Source organism: Trachurus trachurus, assembly GCF_905171665.1.
Source record: "Trachurus trachurus genome assembly, chromosome: 17".
NCBI classification, from domain to species: Eukaryota; Metazoa; Chordata; class Actinopteri; order Carangiformes; family Carangidae; genus Trachurus; species Trachurus trachurus.
This window is the reverse complement of record NC_139900.1, coordinates 11509428-11534272: the sequence shown is the minus strand read 5'-3', so window position 1 is coordinate 11534272 and position 24845 is coordinate 11509428. Positions and strand designations below refer to the sequence as shown.

The window sequence follows — 24845 nt, the reverse complement described above, 5'->3', positions numbered from 1 at the left end:
TAGTTCACCTGGTTAACACACACACACACACACACACACACACACACACACACCTGACGGCCTTTCTGGTCTGTTATCGCCATGTCATGGTGCTCCTGGTGAGTTTAGAAACTAGATTCTCCACTTCGTTCATGTTAGCAAAGACAGTTTAGAGCAGTAAAGTAATGCTACCTGTGATGCTAGCACCTAGCGCCGCTGTTTCTGTCTTCTCCCTCCCACAACAACACACAACTTTTCCTCCGGTTCCTGTCATTGGTCTGAAAACAGCGCTGTTGGGCTAAATGAAATTAGCCCCAATGACAAGTGAACCAAGGGGGCGGGACATGACGCCTGTCAATCACTGACCCTGCGTCAGCCCGCTGCTGATTGGTCAGAACCGCTCAGCCTGTGGGCTGAATGAAATTAGCCCCAACAGTCGGTCAATGGCGAGGGCGGGACATGGCACCTGTCAATCATCCACAGTCGGAAAATGAATGAGAGCAGACTCGGTGAGCTGGGGCTGATTAAAATTAGCCCATTTAGAGATATCCTGTGTTTTTCTCGAAACTATTTAATATTGTTGCCAGTTCCGATTTTACTAAGACTTAATAATCTTTTGTATGTTATTTAGAGAATATAATATAGGCTATATATAATATTTTTTCCTCATCTTTTGTTGTGTAATGCAGGGAGGGCTTAGCCCCACTAGCCCATTGATACCAGCCGTCACTGTGTATAACACATCTCAGAGAAAAATATCTTCCTAAATTATGTTTGTCGTCCATCCATGTTCAAAGTAATTTTGTTACTACAGTCTCATAAAAAAAAAGTTATTTATAAGTTAGGTGCCTTTTTGAAAGTGAAAGTGAAGTGAAAAGCTCACTAATTAGTACCAAATACCTTTCCAAAAACAGACTATATAAACAGATGAATATGTGGTTTTTGGCTTAATTAAGATATTTCTGAACTGAAGTTGTTAAATTACTGCAGATTATTGTTAAATATTAAAATTCAAATAAATAGTTTTCATGGCAAACTACACAAACAGATGGAAAAACCTCTGCGCCACTGTTTTCAAAGTGGATTGGACGTCCTATAAGATTATCATGTCACCACTCAGAGGCTGTTGAGGTTGCAAACTGCTCATTTTATATCATTTAGCATTATTATATAACAGTTTAATTCATACACATTATTTATTATAATCACTAGGACCAAGAATCATTTAAACCTCCATGTAAAAACCAAAATGAAAGGGAAAAACAAGGTGTGTGAGCCACGGACGTAATTTTAGGGGGGGACGCAGGGGACATGTCCCCCCCACTTTTTCAAAACGCCGTTTTTGTCCCCCGCTGTTTTTACCGTCCACAAACAATGTTACACTGTAACACTAGCACCGCCATTGCACACTATATACCTATAACCGCCATGAGTCGTTCATTGGACGAACTGTAATAAAGCGTTAATTAGAGCTGTATAGGTGTTACATTTGTCGTAGTCTTTTAACAGCTACTCTGGGCCATGAAGTAGGCTGCACCCCGCAGCCTCCGCGAGGCGGGGGGGGGGGGGGGGGGGGGGGGGGGGGGGGCATACCGTAGGAACCCCGCCCCCGCCTGTAAAGCCAGGTTTCCACCGTATAAACGACCTTTTTTTTCTCTCTCTCTCTCTTTTACGGCAACATCCATAGTCCTTAGTGATCTTTGTTTGATATGTCAGGTGGAGCTGCCCCCCCCCCCCCCCCCCCCCCCCCCCCCCCCCCCCCCCGCGTGCGCTCACGTCGGCGCTTTACATGAAGAGCACAGCGACTCTGTTTTTACACTAGTTTGCTCCTAAATACTGGCTTTATAAAACGAATTTCGTTTTCTTTTGATATCATATTGATATTTCCCCCCTGAATGTAGGCTACACCTCTTCTACAACTAGTCTGTCCAGTCTGGAAAATAATTTCTGCATCGTGCGTGTGTGAAGTGTGGACGTGAGTGTGCATCTGCGCAGCCTGCGCACGTGTACACACAGAGATACACATTAACACGCACGCACGCACACACACACACACACACACACAATCACACACACACAGAGAGAGAGAGAGAGAGAGAGAGAGGGGGGGAGAGAGAGCGCATAAGCCCAATAATGCCGGCCCAAATCGGTGAATTCTCTGGTCGTCCAATGAACGAACGTGGCGGTTATAGGTAAAAATGAGAAAACATGATCGATATTTTTTTGTGTGAGTAATATTGATTGTATTTAACAAAACGGGGTGCTGCCCAACATCATTTTAGGAAAAGTCACAGACTGGTGGACTTCAATGTATTTTTTAAATAAAGTTATGCACAAATGAAAATCAAAGTCGTCCAATGAACGGCAGTTGGCGGTTCTAGTGTTCATAGTCACAGCCATAGTCATTGTTCAGTCATTGTTTTATGGTATCTGTGCATCCCTAGTAGAAAACTAAAAGAACTGCTAGAAAACTGTAAGAAACTGAAAGAGTTTGGGTTTTATTAAAAATATGTCCCCCCCACTTCTAAAATCAAAATTTCGTCCATGGTGTGAGCGTACACTCACCAACCTGTCACTGAAAGTGTCAAACCCTCAATTACATTGAAGATGGCTTTAATAGAATTTAAATGGGTGAGTTATAGGAAAATTCAGCCCTGGTGCAGCTGTCATGAAGGAGGAAATTGAGGCCAAAAAACTAATTTATTTTACTTTAAAGCTGGACGTATGAACATGGCAGTCTGTGGGGATGGACCCACTTTAGCCTCAAGAGGCCGTTCGACCTCTGAGCTGGCTTCATGTTTCTGCCCCGGAGCCACTAGGTTTTAAACCACAACTGGAAACCCAGGGACAATTACTCGCTCATTAAAACTCTTGGAGATTAATTAAAATATTTATGACCTGACTCATCATTTCAGGTGGAAAAACAAGACAGATTAACTCTTTTATACGGTAGTGTGTGTGGTATTATTCATTTTACTGGAGCGGTGCGAGTACAACATGGACAATAAAGTGTGGGAGGAGGTTAGATTATGTATTTGTTTGGAGTACAAATCTGAGCGATGAGGAGACGCAGCGGGCAGGTCCCAGGTGAGGATGTGTGTAAATGTTGAAATGAGCTGCAGGACGGAGGCTTTAAAAAGAGCGTGCAGCCTCAGCAGAAACCCCCCACCCCCCACCCCTCCCGAGGGACACGCAGGTGACCAAAAGAGGCCAATATATCTCTAAAGTGCATTTACTCCTCTGCTCTGTCCTGTCTGGAGGTCGTCGACTAACGCAGTCTGAAAAAGCCTGAGCTCTCAATGACAGATCACACCCGAGTCTAAAAAAAAAAAAGGCTGTAAAAAAAAAAAAAAGAGAAAGAAAGAAAGAAATCAATGTGTCATAGAAACCGTCCCATTCGTGGAGCAACACTAACAGCTATAAATGACACTGTGGCTCAGACAGGCCAGGAGGAGGGAAGAGCTGCCGTGTCATCTGCCTGCTGCAAAACTCCTCAGCAGGTCCGCCGAGTATTCTGGGACGGCAGGCTGGCGGCGGGCCAGTCGTGTGTAATGTGCACAGATAAGAGGGGGAGGGAGGGAGGGAGAGAGGGAGGGGGAGAAGGAGGGAGGGAGGGCAGGGCAAGGCAGGCAGGCAAATGTCGCTCTGCACTCATCATGATGTACAGAGGAGACGGATAAGATGGGAGAGCTGCACTTGACTGTAACCCCTCCGCTCCTCCTCCGCCCCCCCTCAGGCGAAATGATGCTGACGGATCACAAAAAAGGAAAGAGATACTGCATTTCCCATGCTGTCGCTGCCACAACAGATATCACCGAGTCACACACGTAAAAAAACAAAACAAAACAAAACAAAAAAGAAACTGAGATTCTACAATGAAGATAGAGGAGATAAGTTTGATAAAACATGGTACTGAATTATCTTAAATATGTGAGCCCGCATAGACACTGGCTATTGTACAAAACCTCACAGTGCAAACGAGTATAGGATTTTTTATGTCTACCAACTTCACTTACGTTCTCTGCTCTTATATGTTTTCTGTCTATTGTATACTCATCTTATAATGACCATGAAAAAGTCGTTGTAATGCTAGATGTGCTGTGTTCTGCATGTTATATGTCATTTTCTTTTTCTTCTGTGTATTTTCTCTCTCTCTTTTTTCTTTTTTCTATATTGAAAATCAATAAACATTTTTTTTAAAAGAAACAAAAAAAGGGGGATTGTTTTGTTATCTGAACCTGGTGTCGACCAGTTGGTCCAGTTGAGATTAAGAGTTTCCATTTCAGAGGAGACTTAAAGGATAAACCTGGTGTCACTTCATCCGTTCATTCATTCACATCATGAATCTCTTTGTTGCTCTCAACATGAAAAGACCAAAACTATTCATTCAATATTCACCTGAACACGGGGGAAAAGGGAAAGTGAGATATTTAATGTTTCTGATTGAGTCTCAGATCGTTGATTCGCTGCGTCTTTGCTGATGCATTCAAGTGCCGAGTGGTTTTCAGGCTTTTCCTATTTGGGTTTTTTTGGCAGGTAGCACTCGCACCTGTCCCGAGCAACAGGGTGCGTTGATGCGATTAGCAAAGCGAGCTGCAGGGAGCTTTGTTAACAACAGTTGCATCATCATCAGCTTATTTCTCTCTTTACCTGAGACTTAATGTTCATGATCAGCCGTCAACACGAACAACTCAGATCATGGGGAGCTTCTCGTCTGTTTCAAGCACCATCACTCAGATGTGCTGCACTGGTTATTGAAGAGTAAACTCAATTATTGTTCTCTTCCTGAGTGGAAAACAGAAGAACTGGGAGGTTGTGCTGCAAAAAAAACCTCAAACCACCTTCTGTAGTTGGGATGTGACACTGAAGAAGGTAAAACCGCCCTTGGTTTACAATGAGAAGCACCGAAATGAGCTAAGAGTTGCATCTTTTGTCTTTATTTTTGATATATGTTGTGGAGGTGACAGGAAATGAACAGAGAGAGGAAGGTGGGATGACACGAACATAAAAGCCAAAGCACAGATAAAAGCGCTGCAGACATGCTCATGTAAGAAACCGGGGCTGCCTGTGGATTTTTAATGCGGGAAAGCACCTCGGTGGAATCACAAAGATCCCGACAATTGAATTCAGCGAGTCAAATCTTATTCTAGTGTTACAGCGAAAAACACAATAACTTTATTTAGTCTCGGCTATATCTGATAGTTCCTGTAAACAGCCTCCTAAAGATGGCTGCAGGGCTGTAATTAAGCCTTTATCAGCAGCTCATTGTCCTTCAGCCTGTGATAATCATCAGTCATGAGAGCAAAGGGACTGCAGACACTTGCAGCATCCTCTGCTATTCATGATTTAAGCATGAGCCCAGTTGTTTTTCAAGAGTTTTTCTTTTTCTTTCTTTCTTTTTAAGGGTCTGGATTTGTTGTTAATAAGCCACAGATAATCAAACCTTATAATCCTGTGATCATAGGCTTGTGTCAGTCTATCTGGGGCTCGGTGGAGAGCCAAGTTTCCTCCGCTCGCTAATGGGAACCAGACAACAGATTCTCATTATTCTCATTTGTGAGTGGAGCGTGGACGGGAGGAGGAGGAGGGTGAGGGTCGGGGGATGAGGGGTTTAAAAGGGGAGAGCAAGTGGACGCGGGGCCGTCCAGCTGGCCGATAATGAGGTCGTCTTCACCCCCGCGCCACTTTCTGCCACTCAGTATTTCACTGTCCCCTTGTGTGTGTCAAATGGCTCACAATGGGCTGGTAATCAGAGGGAGGGGGGCTTCGCCTCGCCACACATGCCGTCTTTGTGGCCTGAAAAGGGGGTGGGAGGGGAGCCAATAAAGGAGGGAAGTGAGATTTGAAATATTGCGTTATTATCAGATCCCAGCAGACGAGCGGGCGGCCACAGAGCGGTTGTAAGAGATAACGAAATCTGAGCTCAGGTGGCGGCGGAGGCCCACGGCAATCTGGAGGAGCGCGAGACCTGTTGTCAGCCCAGAGGGGGGTCCACATCAGGGGGCTCTGTGAGTACAGCAGCTGCTCCGCTGCCAGCTAAAGTGGATTTTAACGTAAATGAAATGGAGCTGAGCTAGAAATCATGTCCACGTTTGACTTAATAGTTTTGGCAAAACACAAGGTCTGCACACCAGGAGCAGAAGTAATTTGTTATTATCACCTTTATGTGTGACGTTTCGGGTACACAGCCCTTCTTCAGACATGAACCAGTCACACTGAACACAGAACATAGGACTGTGAGAACAGACATGCATAGAGTAGTAAGACAAGAGGCTATAAGATAAGAAGAACACGGCCCGCAAACATCGAAGTGGAAATACAATGTGCAAAAACTTCGCCCTAGAAACATTATGAGAAAACAGAGCCTCTTAAAGTGCATGATAGAAAGTTTTGTGCATGAATTGTTTGTTGGGATGGGACTTGTTGATGGGTACTAACTCCATTACTCTAAAATTATACTAAATACATAGATAAAAACGTGGAAGGAACCAATGTGAAGCTGAGCCTGGAGTTTGGCTATAAACAAATATCCAACAATGGAAACCAAGTGCAATTTCAAATTCAAATTCATTAATGGATCAACCAAAACAGGGACTTCAATTGTGTTGTCGTAACATGCAAATACTCGAGTACCTATTACCTAACTGTGACCTCTGCATCTACTGTAAGTCAACCACACAAAGTTACGCTCCTTCTCTTGTGTGGTGGAACAAATCAGAGCAGAGTCGTCTCTTTCTCTTTCTCTCTCTCTGTCTCACACTCTCTTGAAGATTTATCTCTTCCACAAGCACCTCCTCTCCTGACACCTCTAACTGATACTTACCGTGCACTTTCCATGCACTTCGTTACCTCATCTCCTGGCACTTTGCTTTAATGAACAGATTTTCAGACGTAACTTCAAGGTAATGCACTGAAGCTTTAGTGATTGTCCCCCATTTGTAAGTCAGTGCAGATAAAAGCGTCTGCTACTCGAGCAAATGAAAAGGATCTTTTATAGTTTCCCATACATTTATGTTTTAGCGACCCTGGTCTTTTACTTTGGAGGATTAATGCTCTGATTTTATGACACGTGTGCCACTGAGTGTTAGAGGGATCAGATTCAAGTTTTGGTGAAGAGTTTTGAACAAACTGTGCAGGAACGTCTCTGTCTTTATTGCTGAGGTCATCATTTAATCATGAGTGTTTATATGCAACGTACAGAGTATCCAGACAGCCTTCATCTGCCCTCCGCTTCTTCTCATCCTCTATAAAAGAAGTGCACCTCACTTCAAACAGCAGCACTAACTTCTCCTCTATAGGGGTCCAGGGTACTTAAACACCGTACAAGCTGCTGCATCTTCTTTATGGAGAAAATACTCAGGGGGGTTTTGCTCACGCAGCCTCAAAGACCAGTATACTGCCCAAAATAGAGCACTCTGAATATGACAGCGGGCATAAAGGGATGCTGTAAGTTGGACCACGCACAACTATGGACCTCATCAAAGAGCTTATGAGCTCTTGAATTAGAAGAAGTTAAATAATCAGTGATATTTTCCAATTTTCCTCTCTTAACAAGGGCAAAAAATAACTTGAAAAGGAGGTTAAAGGAATAGTTTACCAAAAAATGAAATTCATACAGTCATTATTGACTCACCCTCATGCTGATAAATACTCCGGAGTAGTTTTTTATTCCTCAAAGTGCATCTGGAGACCTGGGAGGCCGGTTTGTTGTCCAATGAAATCCAATGAAGTCAATAGCGCCCGACATAAAAAGTCCATAAAATTACACAAAAACCTCTAAGTGACGTCATTTAGGACATTTTTACAGCCTAAACAGTCCTGTATTGAATTTGCCTGGGGCGCGTGAACGTCAGAGCGCAATACAGGACTGTTTAGGCTGCAAAAATGTCCTAAATGACGTTGTTTCAAGTAAACTCTGGACTATATCCCTTCAGGACACTTGGATTGCAGTGGATGAGCAGTAAGGAGGAAGATTACAAGGTTTTTGTGTAGTTTTATGGACCTTTTTGTGTCAGGCACTATTGAGTATTCATTTTTTGGTGAACTATTCCTTTAAAAGCATCTTAAATTATAAGAAAAAAATTTTTTTTACAAGATAAATATCTATATTTTTAAGCTATGACTTCTTCTACATTAAAAGCAACATTCATTCAGGCAGCAAAGTTTAGTCCAACAGGCAAAAAAAGTCTAAAACCCAACTGCGCCCCACCTACAGTATCTACAGTTACAGTAACCTGATGTGCGTGTCTTTGGACTGTGGGAGGAAGCCGGGGAGAAAACACCACACAGAAAAGCACCAGGGGTCGAACCTGTCTTCTCAATAATATTGCTCTGTGTGGTGAATAGTTGCAAACAAATTCAGCATTTCAAACTAAAAGATGCTACTTTACAGAGTCAGTGTTGAGTTTGCAGCTCTTGTCTTTTCTCCAAAGTGTCACAAACAGTTGCCGGTTCTCAGTTCTTCACTGCTTTTAGTTCAGTGTCCAGTTCAGTGACCGTGTGTGTGCAGCCTGTACTCTTCTGACAAACTTGATGATATGTTACTGAACCAGACTCTTGTGCTTCACCTCTGTGAGGCAGGCAGCCCTGTATCACCCTGCTGCTGCTGCTGCTGCTGCTGCTGCTGCTGCTGCTGCTGCTGCTGGCCGGCCCTCTGTGACTCCGACAGCCTGCGACCCCTGCCACATCAGATGAACTCTTTTAGTCCGTCAGGCTACAGTGACTGACTCAGTGACTCCACACACAAACTCACACACACACCCTGTAGTCTCATCTATGAACAGGGGTACACACAGTTTTTGACACAGAGGACTGCGGGCTAAAGGAGAACATGTGACCGGGCTTGGATGATTTTTGGAGAGGTCAGAACCGGTGATTACATCAGAGAAGTTTGAAAGTGAAAGGAAGCTGCTGAGATCTCTGCATCCTCCTGACAAGATGCAACTCACTTCACAAATATGAACCAATCAGTTATTTGCCAATCATTTGCCATTTCCAGACTCTCAAATGAAATTATTTCCTGCTTTTTTTTGGTCTTATGTCACTGTTAACTTAACTTTTCTGACATTTGGCAAATAATTACTCAAGTATTTTTCATTTCCAATAATAAGGTTTGAAATGAATAATTATCAATGCATAGTCTGCAGATTATATTCTCAATCAATTGATTAATTGTTTTTTTCATAAACTGTCCAAATATACAGATTATTTCACCTTCATTCCTCCACAACCCCCGGTAACGTATACTCATGTCTACCATATTGTCATTATTTATCTTTAAGAAAAAAAGTCAGAGGGAACCAGTAAAAAATACCACAATGATTAACTGATTATTGACTAATCATTGTTTTTTGGCAACTCTGGAGCATTAAACAATCCAGAAAAACCTGACAAACACACATTTCCTGCACAAACAGCAACAAGACTGAAGCATGAAACAAATAAATAAATGCTAGAAAGTGCAGTTCCTTCAATGGCCACTAGAGTCTGGCTCCAAAAGCGAGTCGGTCCCCATAGACTCCCATGTTAAATGTCCAACTCTGCAGCCAAAAATAAACATGTTTAAAGTCGGGTACAGAAACTCCTGTGCTCTCTGTAGTCTTGGCTGATCACCTCGCTCCTCCTCGCTGCCTTTCTTTTCTTTTTTTTTTTTGGATTAGCCGGGGAGTTAGGCAGAGTTGGACACGGCCAAGATGGTTACGACAGAGCCGGGCCACCGTCCTGCTGAAGCCCGTTGGTGATGAGAGACTCTGTCCATCCTTTACGCAATCTATGCTCCTGATATACAGTATACAGTATATATACATATATCACCTAGTGTGAGTGTTACAGCTGCTGTAACGGCTGCTGTCCTGTTTCTGTCTGATGAATGTCAGTCGGTCAGTGTCAGACTGCTGCTCAGACACGTATAAATCTAAGAAGCTGTGTGATAATTATCCGTGGGTTTATTTACGAGTGACCCCTGTCACATTACACTTGGTCATCTGATTCATTGTTGATATAAAAATATTGATTAATTCAGCTTCATTAGAATCACGCCCCGTATTGTAGCTCGTCTTTTGGCAGAAGTCCCCACGGCTTGGAGGTGAATCCAAAATCCTTCCTCACATACAGTATATATATATATATACACACAACTCAGCTGCATGATAGAGATCCAGATCCTCTCCCTCTGTTCAACCTTTGGCGGCACCAAAAGCTCTTTTATGGAGGACTGCTCCCCTCAGGGTTGTGGCCCCCATCTTACCACCACTGGGGGACCAGGTTTTTTTTTTTTTCTCTGAAGCCCTGTGTCTATTCCTCGTGTTTGGAGGAGAAGTGAGAAACACAATGACTCAGCCTGAGTTACAGCCTGCCAAGCTGCTGTCAACCTGCCTAAATATAACCGCTAATACCATTTGTTACAGTGGAGAAGAGCAGCACAGGATGGGAACCGTGTTATGTTCCTCTTTTTCAGATCTAGGTTAAGCTGAGCAGCAAACTGTAGGATGAAGATGAGAGGAGGATGTTTTCCCAAAATGTCCTTTCAGACTGTATTCTTACTACAGCGGACCGCTTCATGTAAAGAGTATATCCAAAAACTACTGCATCGCCTCAAGTTCTGTACGGGGTTGATTCCACGGCACCAAATGGGATTTTTAATCGTGTTTTTTCTAGATACGATTCATCTTCCTGCAGCAGATTAAATATGCATAATCCAAAATAATTATTTGGTAGCTAGGATGTTGGATTAATTTGCCTTCACTGGGATTTTTTTTCCTCATTTTGTGCTTCGATGCCACAAAAAGAAATATGTTTTGTGTCCCACCAGCAGGTTGATGATGCAGAAAGCAGCTCCCATGTGTTTCCTGCCTTCACAAATAATGACTTAATCAAACATATTTACTGTAATTGAGCATTTTTCATATTATTGTTGCTTAAAGACAAATATCCAGACTGTCTTTCTGGATAATGCATAAAAAACTTCTGCTTCAAATCAAAACTGAAAATACAAGTCTGGTCTCATCATTCTCTGAAATGCTTTAATAAAAAAAATTAAAAACGTCTTTGATCGCTGTGAATGCTTCAGGATGTTTTATGATTATAAAGCAGCAGCACTATTGATGCTTCTGCAGTCGCAAATCAGGTTTGTATGCAGGGGGGGAAAAGCGTCAACATGGGAGAAATTTAATTTTTTCATTGGGTTTTAAACTTCAGAAGATGCAGCTTCACAATTACAACACATAACTCCAGGGGTTTCCTGCAGAACTGATGATTTCTCTATTTGTGCTTTGTGTCGGTCCTGTTCGGTCGCAACATCACTGCAGCTAAAACGGAGCAAAGGTTTTCAACTCCAGCTCCACTTTAGGATCTATATAATTATTACTGACATATAAATAACATATATATTAGATAGATAGATAGATAGATAGATAGATAGATAGATAGATAGATAGATAGATAGATAGATAGATAGATAGATAGATAGATAGATAGATAGATAGATAGATAGATAGATAGATAGATAGATGATTTTACTTTACTTTCTATGTCAGGTAATGTTTGTACTTGTACCCATCTTAGTCAGGTGAACATCACCTGATCCAGAGTACAGTATGTATAGTATGTGGTCTCCACCTTGATACAGTACTACCGTGTTTTTTTTTGTTTTTTTTTGGGCTGTTCGTGATGTAAATGGAGAAGCTTTATATGGATGTGTGTCACTGCAGCAGAATTCGACTTACAGCAGAGTCCCTACGCTACTCCTCTCCTCTCCTCACGCCCGCTCTCCTTCCCATTGGTGCAGTCAGACACAAGATATTAAATAGGTCAATGAGATTCCTTCACACTCCTCCAACAGGGAAGCACAGCAGAGGAGGAGAAGAGGAGGGCGGGCGGGCGGGTGGGGGGGGGTATATGAAGGAGAGGTGAAAAGCAAGAGATGAGAAGTGAAGAAGAGGAAGAGGAGGAGGAGGAAGAGGAATGAGGAGATTCTTCAAAGCCAACGTTTCTTCTGCTGAGATCTTGTGGGTAAGGCGCGAGCGAGGAGCTGCGGCTCCGACATGAAACAAACAGACGTCTGCAGTGACTCTCGCTCCGGCTTTGTTGACGACACTTATTAACAATGCAGGCATTCCCCTCTCAAACCTCTGTAGTAGGTGACACGCTGCAACAAAACACTCAGGGTTGCAGACACTCTTGGATACGGACGATTCCTTCTTTTTACATGTCTGCAAAAATGTAAATACTGTCGACACGGACTGAGGCAAAGCTGCTCTATAATGTTTTGAATGTTCAGCAGACAGGTACATTCAGATCCAGGAGATACTGAGCCTTATTTTCACTGACTAACCATATCAAAATCTTCTTCTGTCAAAATAATTGATCACTTCAGCTCTGTTCTGTTTTAAAAACACCTCTTTTCCTCTGCTGCTGTGACAAAATAAGCATCAAGATTGTTTTTCGGTATTTCCTGCTATGTTATAAATTAAAAAATAAAAAATATCATAATATTAAATGTAACCTCTATTTGACATCCAGTAACATGCTGCATGTAGGTTTCCAGATACTTCTTATATCTGAGACCTCGGCCTCCGCTGCAGTGCAACAGTGAGTGGACTTTATTTGTGGTACCTACACAAAAAACAATGACATTTATAAAATGTCACTGACAATGTGGGGTTTCTAGTAACACTGTCCGGTTGGTTCAGTATCATGCACACAGACCTTGCTGTGAACATCTGGTGAATGAACTCCTTAAAGGGATAGTTCACCCAAAATTCAAATTTCACTCATTATCTACTCACCCTCATATCGACTAAGGGTTGGGAGAAGTTTCAGAGTCCTCCGTGGCTTCTCTGAGTTACAGCGGGGCTCCGTGCAGCACTGCACTGCCATATGACGGTTGCGAACGCACACACACCAAAAAACATCTAAATACCTCCATAGTGCTCGTCTGTAATGTCCCTCTTGTATTGAAGCCCCAACATGAGAAATTGTTCCGAAAAAAATTAAATAAGTCTATATTTTAAGCTTGTTTGTAGCGGAAGCTCCCAGTGTCTCAGTTCACTGCTTTGCCTGCGCGATTTGCACTGACATTACAGGGGACATTACAGACGAGCACTATGGAGGTATTTGGATGTTTTTTGGTGTGTCATTTTGGACGAAGAAAAGTGAGCCCCGTTTGCTACCGTCATATGGACATGCAGTGCTGCACGGAGCCCCGCTGTAACTCAGAGAAGGCACGGAGGACTCTGAAACTTCTCCCAGCCCTTAGTCGACATGAGGGTGAGTAGATAATGAAATTTGAATTTTGGGTGAACTATCCCTTTAAAGAATAAGTATGTAATGTCCATGTGTGATGGTGCAGTCATATGGGTTCGCTCAGGAAAACACCTTCATCGTCCACTAAGGATGTGCATCTACAAAATATGTTATATAATATATTGTTTTTTTTCCCTGCACACTGTCGTCATGAGACGCTTCAGTGTGTCAGCAGAGGAAACCTGACGTGAGACATACCTGCTGCTCACCGGGGAGGAAAAGCTGAGCACAAAGGATCTGAATGTTGCCGTAATGAAAGATGAGTTTATCACAGGGGACCGGGAACGCCTAATAAATCACCTGATGCTCGTGTTACGCACGTTGACGTTTCATTAGTTCCATTTCATTACTCGTATCAGCGGCCCTTTCTTCAAATGTCACAGGAATGAAAAATCTGCGGACCGGCCGCCGCCGCTCGCCGCTGCAGTGACCACACACACAGGAAGCAGCAGGCGTCATTTTCTCCTCGGGGCCAATACTGTAACGACAAGAAGGGTCCGGGCGAGCAGCTCTGCTAAACTGTTTAATATCAGGGCTGTAACGCTGCTGCTGCTGCTGCTGCTGCTGCTGCTGCTGCTGCTGCTGAGCTGCAGCACTCACTCTCCCCGTCTGTCTCTTTGCCTTTCCCTCCCCTCCCCTCCTCTCCCCGCCCATCAGAGTGTATGAAAACACGCCAGGCTGTTTTATAACAGGCCTTCTTGTTGGATTTATCTGTGCACGGGTGCCAATCTCTGGGCCAGAGTGTCTCTGTGCAGCCTCTGATAGCAGAGAGCGGGCACAGACACACAGGAGGAGGCGGGCTTTAAAGGCCAGAGACGCTCAAACTATCAGAGGTCAGTTGGCCTTTTTTACCTCCGTGGTAAAAAAAAAAAGTTTAACAGGATGATTATTCAAAACAAACTGGAGTGAAAATGTTCATCTATGGTCCTAAACCTAAATTACCACCATCATCATGGTGTCTGATAAGATGATAACTGAACCATTAATGGACGAAGTTTCCACATTATCTTTTCAATCAAACCAAAGGTCATAACGCACCATTAGTGAAGCACTGTGGCGTTACAACGGCCGAGTACTAATAATCTTATCCAGACACACAGGAGGAACATGCTGGTTCGGTACAACGCCCAAACAACCAACATCAACATCATTTATTATAATTTTTGAATGAAAAAAAAGGAGAAATAACCATTTTGACTGACATTGTAACTCATATTGCAACATCTGCCATAATATTGCAAATATAAATATGATTTTATTGTGTTTTTTTGAGACTTTCAATTCATTAGTCATCATTTCCAGTGACTTGTTCTGACTGATTATTTGCTTGTTAAGTTATGTTCATGCCTGGCTGGCATTGCTTCATCTCTTCATCACCGCTGTGGTATTCCTTCATAAATCCACTTGGGTTGGGCACTTTGCATGTGGATGGATGACATGATAAATAACTAACAAATTCACAAGGACGGTGCCAACATCTTGTTTCCTTGTGAAATCTTACGGCAGCTTGTTTTGGTATCGACATGTCGGTGGTAAAGGAGTCGGAAAAGATCGTTTCAGACAATAACTTGAAGGAAGACAAAGGAGTGTGGAGGATTCTGTGCTTTCCCCTGTATTACATTACAACTGGGTGAAAACGTACAAGCTCTAATTAAAGCTGAAAAGGAAAAGAGGAACTATTCAGTCCAGCTGAACTACATTCTTATCACCGAGCCTGCTCCTCCTCTCTCCTCTGTACCTGATGTTTATCTCTGTGACTGAGTAACTCCGAGAGCAGAGGGCAGATTGTGAGATTCATTCAGCTTGGATTTACCCCCAACTAAATGCCTTTAGTGTGTTAATAAACACCCTTATCTTCCTCTTTTATCTACAATAACAAAGAATAAATGGGTTCCCGGTGTGCGTTGTGAATTTCATGGGAATTAAAGACTTCAGAGTAAAAAAAAACCCTAGACAAAGAGATTCGATGCAACAAAATGAAAATATTGGGGAGCAACATAAAAAAAAGATGGGAGGAGGGAGAGGAAGAGAAATGGCGTCACAAGATATTGAGGTTCAGATTCAGAGACGGTTTTTGTTTTTCTGGGACAAAGCTCGGGGGATAGCAAGTAAAAAAACAAAAACAACCAAAAACTGCAATCATTTGAAGCAGCAGCCCCTCTCCTCTCCTCTCCTCCCCCTTCCTCACTACGTCTGTGTGTACAAGAAAGCCTGTGTCATCCTGTGGTCACATGTGCCACAATCCATGGAGCCGACACCGACGCTGTAACTGCTGTGCAATGGAGAAAAACCCCTTATGTGCAGTGTCCTCTCTCACTTCAGTCATCATAGTTACCCCCCCCCCGCCCCCCCCCCCTCTCAAAAAGCCACCGATGCAAAGCTATGGCAACACAAACTGGAGTTTGTATTTGCTGCATTTGCACATTCGGGACTAAACATGGATTTTTCTGTCTTCGTCCCTGCACATGCAGCTCGGTCAGGCGCTGATAAGTCACCTTATGAAAACAACAATGCTGCAAGCGCCGACACTTTACGGCTCCAGAATATAGATTTAACAGAGCAGAGGCACACAGTCGGTCTGTATGGCGACACTGCAACAGTGGAAAGAAAGAAAGAAAGAAAGAAAGAAAGAAAGAAAGAAAGAAAGAAAGAAAAATGGTGTCATCCAGTTGCCAAGAGAAAGCCCTGTCTCCATACCGACTGGAGGGGTATTAGCCTACTTTCTCTGTGTTGCCAGACGGCATGTTACCTGCTGCTGTCAGAATCGATTAGTCTAAGCGGCTGAACTTGAGCAGCACTGAGAATAGCCTCCGCTCATCTTATTACCTGTGAGAAGACCTTATTCCACTTCTATCAAAGCAAATATTCTCTCCACAGAGCAACATGAGAGTAATGGTGACACAAAACTTCATAGACTGAAGTCTGAGCTGAAACAACCTCCAGTCCTTTTTATACATTCATTTAAAGGCCCCATTTTGGAGAAAGTGATATCTCCATTATAAATCAGCTCTCGGTCCTGTATTAATACTGTCAAAGTATCAAAGCCTCAGGTCCACAGAGAAACACACATAGCCTTTTTTCAGAAAACGAGCCTTAAAAACGAGCCGCAAGCACTTCTGTTACTTTATGATGTCACACTGAGGCCTAGACCCACCATGCTGCAACCTTGCAGGCTTTGTTTCCCCCTGAAAAATCTGCTGTATTTTTATTCAATCGGTCGAGAAACAGTCAGCCAATCAGAAGAGGGTATCAGAGTCTCCTCTCTTCTGATTGGCTGACAGCGAGCTGTTGTTACTAGAGCTCCTGATAGAAGCCTTTAAAACTACACTAAGATGATTTTTAGTTCTTAAAAGCGCAAATGTATCTCGCAAACTAAAACAATATGAATCTGAGATGTGTCTTCTCCATTTCTACAATGACAGAGAGTGGTGGAGTCGAACCACCAGAATGTAAATAATATGCAAATAGACCGAGGACAGATTTAACTATGAACTGAGCTAAAACACGAAGGGAGCTCTGGTGCCAAAACCCTGATGCACATTCCTCCAAACAACAGAGAGAAAAACATGAATATTAACTTCTTGTCCATCAACAATTGCATGTATTTTCTGGCAGCACTGAACCTCCATGACTCCTATACATCCCTGTAGCACTGACACACTCCTTTTGACTGTACAGGGGGAAATACCAGAAGTCTGAGAATAACAACATATGACAGGCCCGGGTGGAGACGCGTAGTGACTGTGACATCAGGCTGTAAATAAAGGGAGTCCCGCCCCAGCAGCGACAGCTCGAGGCTCCGACAGACGACTGTTTACACAGCTTAAAAACTGTAAAGGACCTGGGCTGAACTGGCTGATTTAGATCGGCCTTGGGGAGGGAGCCGCTGCTGGAAGAAGCTGCACAACCTCGTTCCCTCACCGTTACTGGATTTTCATCTCTTTTTTTTTGGCCTGGAGGCTGTGAAAGCACCTGAGTTGTACTAAATATGAGTGAATCAGCAGTGTTGAGGTAGCAGCACTGGGCCAGATGGTTGAAATAGTGATTAACACGATTAAATAAAGGTCTAAAAAGTGACAAAGCTGTGAACTCAGGTTGCTCCGATCAGTCAGCAGATGTTTTGAAGGGGGCAACCAGGGAGCAGTTAAAGCTATTGATGAGATTAACTAGACCGAGCTGATCAGGCTGATGACCTGACACAACACTGTAATAACCAGCATCATCATCATCATCATCATCATCATCTGCCTCGTCCTCTTACCTCTTTGGTCCTCTCCAGCTCGTTGTGCAGCGCCTGTTTGGAGATCTCCACCTCGATGATCTTCTGTCTGAGCAGCTCGTTCTCGTCCTCGGCTCGGCTGCGCTTGTCCTCCACGCTCTCCAGCTCGTTGTGCAGACGCACCGACACGTCTTTGGCCACCTGAAAAGAGTGTTATGTGTATATGAATATACAAATATTTAATTGGATGTGCCCGCCTCAACACACATTAGGACACAAGTTTAAAATCACTAAAGCAAACAACCACAAGTGCTGAACTGATGAATCAATAATTGTAAACTGAATATCTTTGGGTTTTGGACTATTGATCAGACAGAACAAGCTATTTCTAAACATCACCTTCAGTTCTGGAAAAAGGAAAGAACAGCCATTAGTTTTCTTTCTTTTTTTTTTGACATTTTTGAGACTAAAGTGATTATTTCTTTTCAATATTTATTTCTCTCATCATGTATAATCAAATTCATTTGATCTATTTTCTCATAAAGTCCAGAAATTGTTTGCTGCTTTGTGTGAAGGCCCTCTGTAACTTGGCTTGTAAGCAGTGTAATAATACTGTTGTGTATATTATTGTTAATAAAACAATCAACAGATTTATTGGTAATGATTATAATTCTAAGATGCAGCCCGAGTCAGCAGATTCCATCCCTCAGTTGGATATATTGCAAATCAATTATCCATTTTAAGTCACACTGGTCCCTGTGGCTCAGTAAACAATGAAAGGCCGCTATAGATCGCTAGTGTAGACCATTTACAACTACGCCTCATCATTAGTCTGAGTTCACTGAAGAGCTTCAGCGTAATGACAACAACATTTTTAGGGAATAGTGGCAGGAATCTAAAACTACAAAATAAAAGCACCAATAATAAACACAGAGTTTATACTGATACGAAACAAAGACACAGACCTTCAGGTCCTGCTCCAGACTCCGGAGCATCTCTCCGTCCACGTGGCCGGTCTGCGCCACCCGCAGGCTCTTCTGCTCGGCCTTTCGCAGGCGGTATTGCAGGATGCGGCAGTTCTTGTTGGACCGGTCCAGTTCCCTCCGCAGCTCCTGGAGCTGGTAGACCTCCTCCTCCAGGTAGCTGTCCCGCATCTCCTCCATCTCCGCTCGCAGCTCGTCCACTTCATCCTAAGAGACGGAGAGGAAACAGGACTCGGCTGTTACTTCACTCACTGACTCATGATGGTGATATCCAACACTCACTTGTGTCAAATGGCTTTTAGTGCAAGAAAATCATCATCATGCAGGTTGTCAGTGTTATTGTTCCTCTTTGCAAACAGCAGCAGGTGCTTTAGACTTTCTGTGTATGAAGGTTAAAGGGATATGTAGTTCAACATTTTGGCAAATTGGCCCATTGCCATAATCCCTATAGTTTTAGGAGTAGGTTCGTTACCTTTAATTGTCGGTGCAAGGTATTTTTAGAACGGCGGAGCAGAGCTGCAAGCTGCTCAGAGCTATGCTAGACGGAGTTGTTTTCGAGGTAAATGCAGAGACTGCCCCTGACAGGAATGCGCATCAGCGGTTTTGCATGAATTTCCCTCTAAAACAACTCAGTCTCGTAACGTTCTGTTATTATCTCATAGCGTGGTGAATGTGCAGGTCACAACTTGTCCACCAGAGCATTTTGGAGTTGTTGGATTGTGTATTTGATGAGTTTGATGATGGAAGCTAAGAAATCCCATTAGCCTCTGTAGCGTAGCTCTGAGCAGCTCGCCGCTTGGCTCCACCGTTCTAAAAATAGCTTGCACCAACAATTAAAGGTAGCAAACCCACTGCTATGACTATAGGGATTATGGCAATGGGCCAATTTGCCAAAATGTTGAACTATCCCTTTAAAGGGATTTAGGGTGAAACTTTTAAATAATACTGCTATAAATGACAAACAGTCCAGATCGGCAGAAAGAGAGGCGATGGTTCATCCTCTGAGGAGAAAGGATGAGCCAATTAAACATCACATCATTCAGTCTGGATATGTAATATAAAAAAACTGCTTCTTCAGACATTATAAGACAAATCAAAGATTTATCCCCTGAGCATTGTAAAGGTTCACAGGAAATTTCACATGACTCAGACAATCATGTGAAGTCCTGCACAAAACCAATTAAAGTCATTAGTTTTCACCAACCGAGCCTGAAAAGGACAAACTGGAGTTTTAAGAGCTGCAGAGGTTGTTAAACCTTTTGGAGGCAAATTTGTGATTTTATCATTTTTGAAGCACATGAATGAACTGACTTGACCAGAGAGTGACATGAAATGAGAGCAGAGCAGTAATAACAGAACAACAGATGTGAGGCTGGTGATGATGGCTCCGACAGGAAGACAGACGTTGTTATACCGCCATTTTTTATGACTCTATTTCAAAGTTTAATTTTCCAGAGCAGTGATTTTAGCGCTGAATATTCAATAAGAGCAGATGGATGATTTATTTACATTTTGTTCCACAACAATCAGGTTTTAGAGGTTTCAGGTATAAAAGCTCTTAGAATAAAAATACACCTTTTGCCCATGATGCTAATACTCTCATATGATTACACATGAGCTCCAGTAATGTAGGGACTCTTAATGCTGCTGCTGATGATGTAACATTACCAGTTGGCTCTAAGCACCTTATCTGTTGGATTGGATGCATTCATCATATTCCCCAGCTCCCATCAACGGGACACAACTCAGATTTACGCCACACTACCAACAGTATTTTGTCAGTAACCTCTGGGGAAAGAGGGTTTTTTAGAGGGTTGGAGTGGGGGGTTTGTCTGTTTTACTGAGGACTCAGTTTGCTCAGCAGATTTCCCCCGGGGGATGGATGCTCCTTGACTGGCACCTGATGAAAAGACAATTGGATACTGAAAAGGGTGGAGTGAGGAGAGGAGTGTGTGTCAATTAATGAAAACTAAATCTATCCTCATTTTGAAAGACTCGGGGGGCCCCCCACCCAGGAAGACGGAGCAGATGACCTCGCACAGGGTCGGCCTGATCAATACTCAGGTTAAAAGCAGCAGCATCCTGGGAGCAGGTATTATTTAGAGGAGATCACTGATCTTTACGGACAGTAGTGTGCAGCCGAGTCATCGCCAGCACTTAGTCGTCTCTTTAAGGACGTTAAGTGTGGTTATCTTTACTGAGCAGCCGCTGGAGCTAATGAGAAAATTATTATTATTATTATTATTTTTTATTTTTTTTTGTGCTCCTGAGCTCCAGCTGTAATCGTGGCACGAGACAGGCAGGCAGCTCGTAATGCTCATTCATCATCACACAGGGGATATGTTTATTTATTCATTTATTTCAATCTCGACTCAATCAATCATCATCTGTTTGCTTAATTCAAAAGTCACAGTAGGAAAAAAAAAAGTGCCAAATCTTCACAACATAGAAGCTGACAATAAACAGACAATGAATTTTGTGTCTGTTCAAATAATCTATTAAAAATCAAATATCAAATGTGATCACAGGCTGTGGAAAATCTGTCAACCTGCATGAGACAAGCTCGTTAATCTGTTAATTAACTGACAGGGAGAAGTGGCGATAAATTTGATGATTAATTATTGAGGTGGTTGCTCGAGAAAAAAGAGAAATCCCACATTTTTCTACCTCTAACTTCTCAGTTTTGTGTAATTTTATACCAATTTGAAACTAAAACTGAATATGTTTAGTTGTCAATCAAAACAAACCCTGCTTAACACACTTCATTGTCCAGACAATTGATTAATTGATTAATTGATTAAAAAGTCTTCTCCAGATATCAGTTTCTCTGCATCATCCTGTTATTGTGATGTGATTCAATAACATCCTCCCCATGACCTTTGTCTCACATCACACCTCTGTCTCTGTCTTAGCTCATTTAAAAAAAACACACCTGAAATACAGGTAGGACTAGAACAGAACAACAGTAAAATCAAACATAGAGGGGTCTGTCACATGTTTTCCCATTGAGCATAAAGAGGCAGCGGTGGCGAGCAGGGACTCCCAGACGTTTTTGGGACGTGATGACAGGGGTTGGGGGGTGGGGTAGCGGGGTAGGGGGGTAGTGGGGGTTGTTTTTGGGAGTCCACCTCAGAGAGAGAGAGAGAGAGAGAGCTCCCCAGCTGGCAGCCTGACAGCGAGGCAGGAGGACGCCTGAACCCCGCACACATGGGACATCTGACTGTTATCAAGTCCTGTGGGATAAAGCCATTACAGCGAGAGCCAGTAAAGCTGATTAACTCTCTTGTGTTTTCAACCGAGCCAAAAGAGAAAAGACCCAGACATGCGTGGTGGTGGTGGTGGTCAAGTTTGAAATAATACTCAACTACAGCAACATGGAAAATACAGTAATAAACCTGCAAAGATTTGTTTGCCGCATTATCTGTTTGCCTCCCACCGCTCCCTCCCCAACTTATGGGGGGAGGTAGCCTACTTATAGACAGGGGGAGGGGACGGGACGGGAGGGGGGATCCTGCATGAAATCTTCAAGCAGGATCTTCATGCATAAATACAACACAACAACGGTGGTGGATCCCTTTGAAAACAGCCCATATACTTATAATCTGTAGATTTCAGATCAACAGTTCAGCTCCTTGTGCAGATCACACATCAAACTTCAAACTGTTACGCCGCCTCAAAGGAGTTTCAATCAGAAAAAACCAACCAAATGTTAAATCTGTGTAGGCTACAGCCTGTTCACATGGAGACGGCGGCGTGTCCCCGGTGTCTTTCTGTCAAAACAACCTAAAAGGCTTTGCTGACTTGACATGCAGTCGGCTACAACAATTTAAGAAATGATATCAAATTAAAGGACACACAAGGAGAAGCCAGTATCAATAAAAAATTAAAATAAAAAAAAACTCCCATCAATAAAAGGTCAAATCCGTGGGGATGCCCCGGGAAGGTTAAAAAAGACGACATGATGGATGGAGAGTGGAGTGGACAGTCTACATGGGGGATGACAGCTGGCTTCAAAGAGGAACTGTGTGTTTAGATTGTGGTAATGAATTCAGTGAGATTATGTGTTCAATTATTGAGCAGGTGCACGTTTTTCAAGGACATTTCAAAAATAAAATAATAAATAAAAAAAGGTGATGGTGAAGAGAACTGGACTGGACACTTGGACTGTCCTGAACTGGGACAGACTTTAGAAACCAACTGCTCCTAAATCATCATTTTAAAAGTATAAATCTGAACTAGGTGGGTTTTTTTATGCAACAAATAAGCATCACTACTTGTTGTCTTACCTTGAGGTAGTCGTTTTCAGATCTCAAATCCTCTATTTCCCTCAGCAGGTCCTCCTCGGGTACATCCTTGGTGCCTGGCAGTTTGAGTTGTGCGCTTGTTGAGGGTTTCTCCTGCTTGTGTTTCTCTCCGTGCGCCCCCGGAGCGGGCTGAGCCTGAGACATGCTTCCCTTGGCGGAGGAAGCCTCTGTTGTTGTGCGCAACGGAGCAGCAGCAGCAGCAGCGGTGGTAGTAGTGGTGGTGGTGGTAGAGGAGGTGTTGGAGGTGGTGGTGGGAGCAGCAGCAGCTCCGGTAGCAGCTTCTGCCCGCAGGGGATTATCCGCTCCCAGCTGATCCCGGTCACTGGAGCCGGTACCGGACTCTGCGTCGCTACTAGCGGCCGCCGCCAGCCTCTGCTCGTCCGACAGCGGCTCGGACGGACAGTCCGACAGGTCTGAGCTGCTGTCGGTCTGGCTGACGCGGCCGAGGGGCGCTCCGGTCGGCACCCGGATCGGGGATCCATGGGTGTGAGGGCCCGGGGACCCCGAGGCTAGTTTCCCCTTCTTGCCTTTATTGGCCAGAGTCGGACTGCTGGTGCTGTCCGCTCTGGTGCTGCTGCTGCTGCTGGCGGCTTTGGGCTCAGCTGCTGCTGCTGCTGCTGCTGCTGTTGCTGTTGCATGTTGTGGCACCTTTATGGGCTTTTTCACGACAGTAGACTTGGTGTTACTTTTTACCGTGGCAGGTTTCTCCTTGGCCCCGGTGGTGTTGCGTCTGGAGCTGCGGTTCGGATGGGCTAAGGACACTGAGGCAGACTGATGATGCTGCTGCTGCTTGTTGAGTTTGGGGGATTTGGGGACGATGGCAGGTGGTTTGGCGGAGCGGGAGTGCACATCCTTGAGGAAAGGTCTGGCCGGGGAAGGCGCTCGGTTCAGTCGCTTCTTCTCCAACTGGTGGTTCTGCGGTTTGGTGTCGCTGCCAGAGCCATTGGAGCTCTCCATTATACACCGACACCGGCGGCAGCAAGAAGAGGAGGAGGAGGAGGAGGAGGAGGGCGTTGAAGGAAACGATCAATCCACAGCACCGCGGAAAATCTCTGACATGCGACACCAGGAAAACAGCAGCCAGGTTTCTCTACCTTCTTCTTCCTTGTCGGGCTGGGGATGCGCATCCTGCGTTGTGCTGTGCTGGATGTTTTCACTCCATCCCGTCTGCTGCACATTCACCAGGTTGTCATTGTAGTCCCCTCTGCCTGCGGAGCGTGTAGCAGCCCCCCTTTGGAGGAAAAAGCTGCAATACAAACGGGGATTAGGCTGCCGGTGGGACGGATGGGCTGACAGACAGGTTGCATCTGCAGACACCGGGGTTGTAAAGGCTCAAGTTGGGCACAGAGAGAGGGAGAGAAGGAGAGTCAGTCAGTCCGAGTCACGTCAGCCCTCTTCCTCCTCTGCACGCCGGCTCTCCATCCCTCTGCTTCACCCGCGTCTCGTACCCCCTTCCCACTCCTTCCTATCTGACATGTAAGATCTGCAATCGCTGCGGTGTGAGGCTCGACGGCCGTGATTTCTTTTCTTTTTTTTCTTTTTTCGTTGGAGCGCATGCGCTGCTGCCTCACACAAGTACTAACCCAAGCACACCCCTTGTTTTCTCTGGGACCAGGCGGGACCAGGTCTGACACGCTGTGGTGCGCATGCCCTAATGGCACACACACTCGTACAGTACACACACACACACACACACACTGGCTATTGAACAGGCTCACATGAGATGCAAGGATGCACTCAGGAGGAAGCAATAACCTTCTCCTCCTCCTCCTCCTTTGGAAAATCAGATGTCACACTGCAAAAACTCAGAATCTTACCAAGAATATTTGTCTTATTTCTAGTCAAAACAAATCTCATTATACGTAAAATATGTATATTTAATACATATACATACATAGTTATACATAAAAAAGTAGCTTTTTACTTATTTCAAGTCTACTTTCATTTGAAATAAGTAGAAAAATCTGATAGTGGAGCAAGTTTTTCTTTCTTATTACAAGCACAAAAAACTTCCTTTCACTGGCAGATTTTTCTACTTATTTCAAGTGAAAATTAGTT

At 43.8% G+C, this 24845-nt stretch overlaps 1 protein-coding gene across 1 annotated transcript in view; it reads right to left on the bottom strand.

Annotated features, from left to right (window-relative positions):
- Window positions 1-24013, bottom strand: part of mtcl1 (microtubule crosslinking factor 1) — a 92921-nt gene extending 68908 nt beyond the window's left edge. Inside the window, exons 1-3 of the mRNA XM_083991185.1 lie at window positions 22770-24013; window positions 18466-18690; window positions 17543-17701 (exon numbers count right to left, since the gene is read on the bottom strand). Of these exons, the coding sequence (XP_083847311.1) occupies window positions 17543-17701; window positions 18466-18690; window positions 22770-23744 (1359 nt within the window). The 5' untranslated portion in view covers window positions 23745-24013. The remainder of the gene's footprint in view (window positions 1-17542; window positions 17702-18465; window positions 18691-22769) is intronic.
- Window positions 24014-24845: the final 832 nt, after the last annotated feature.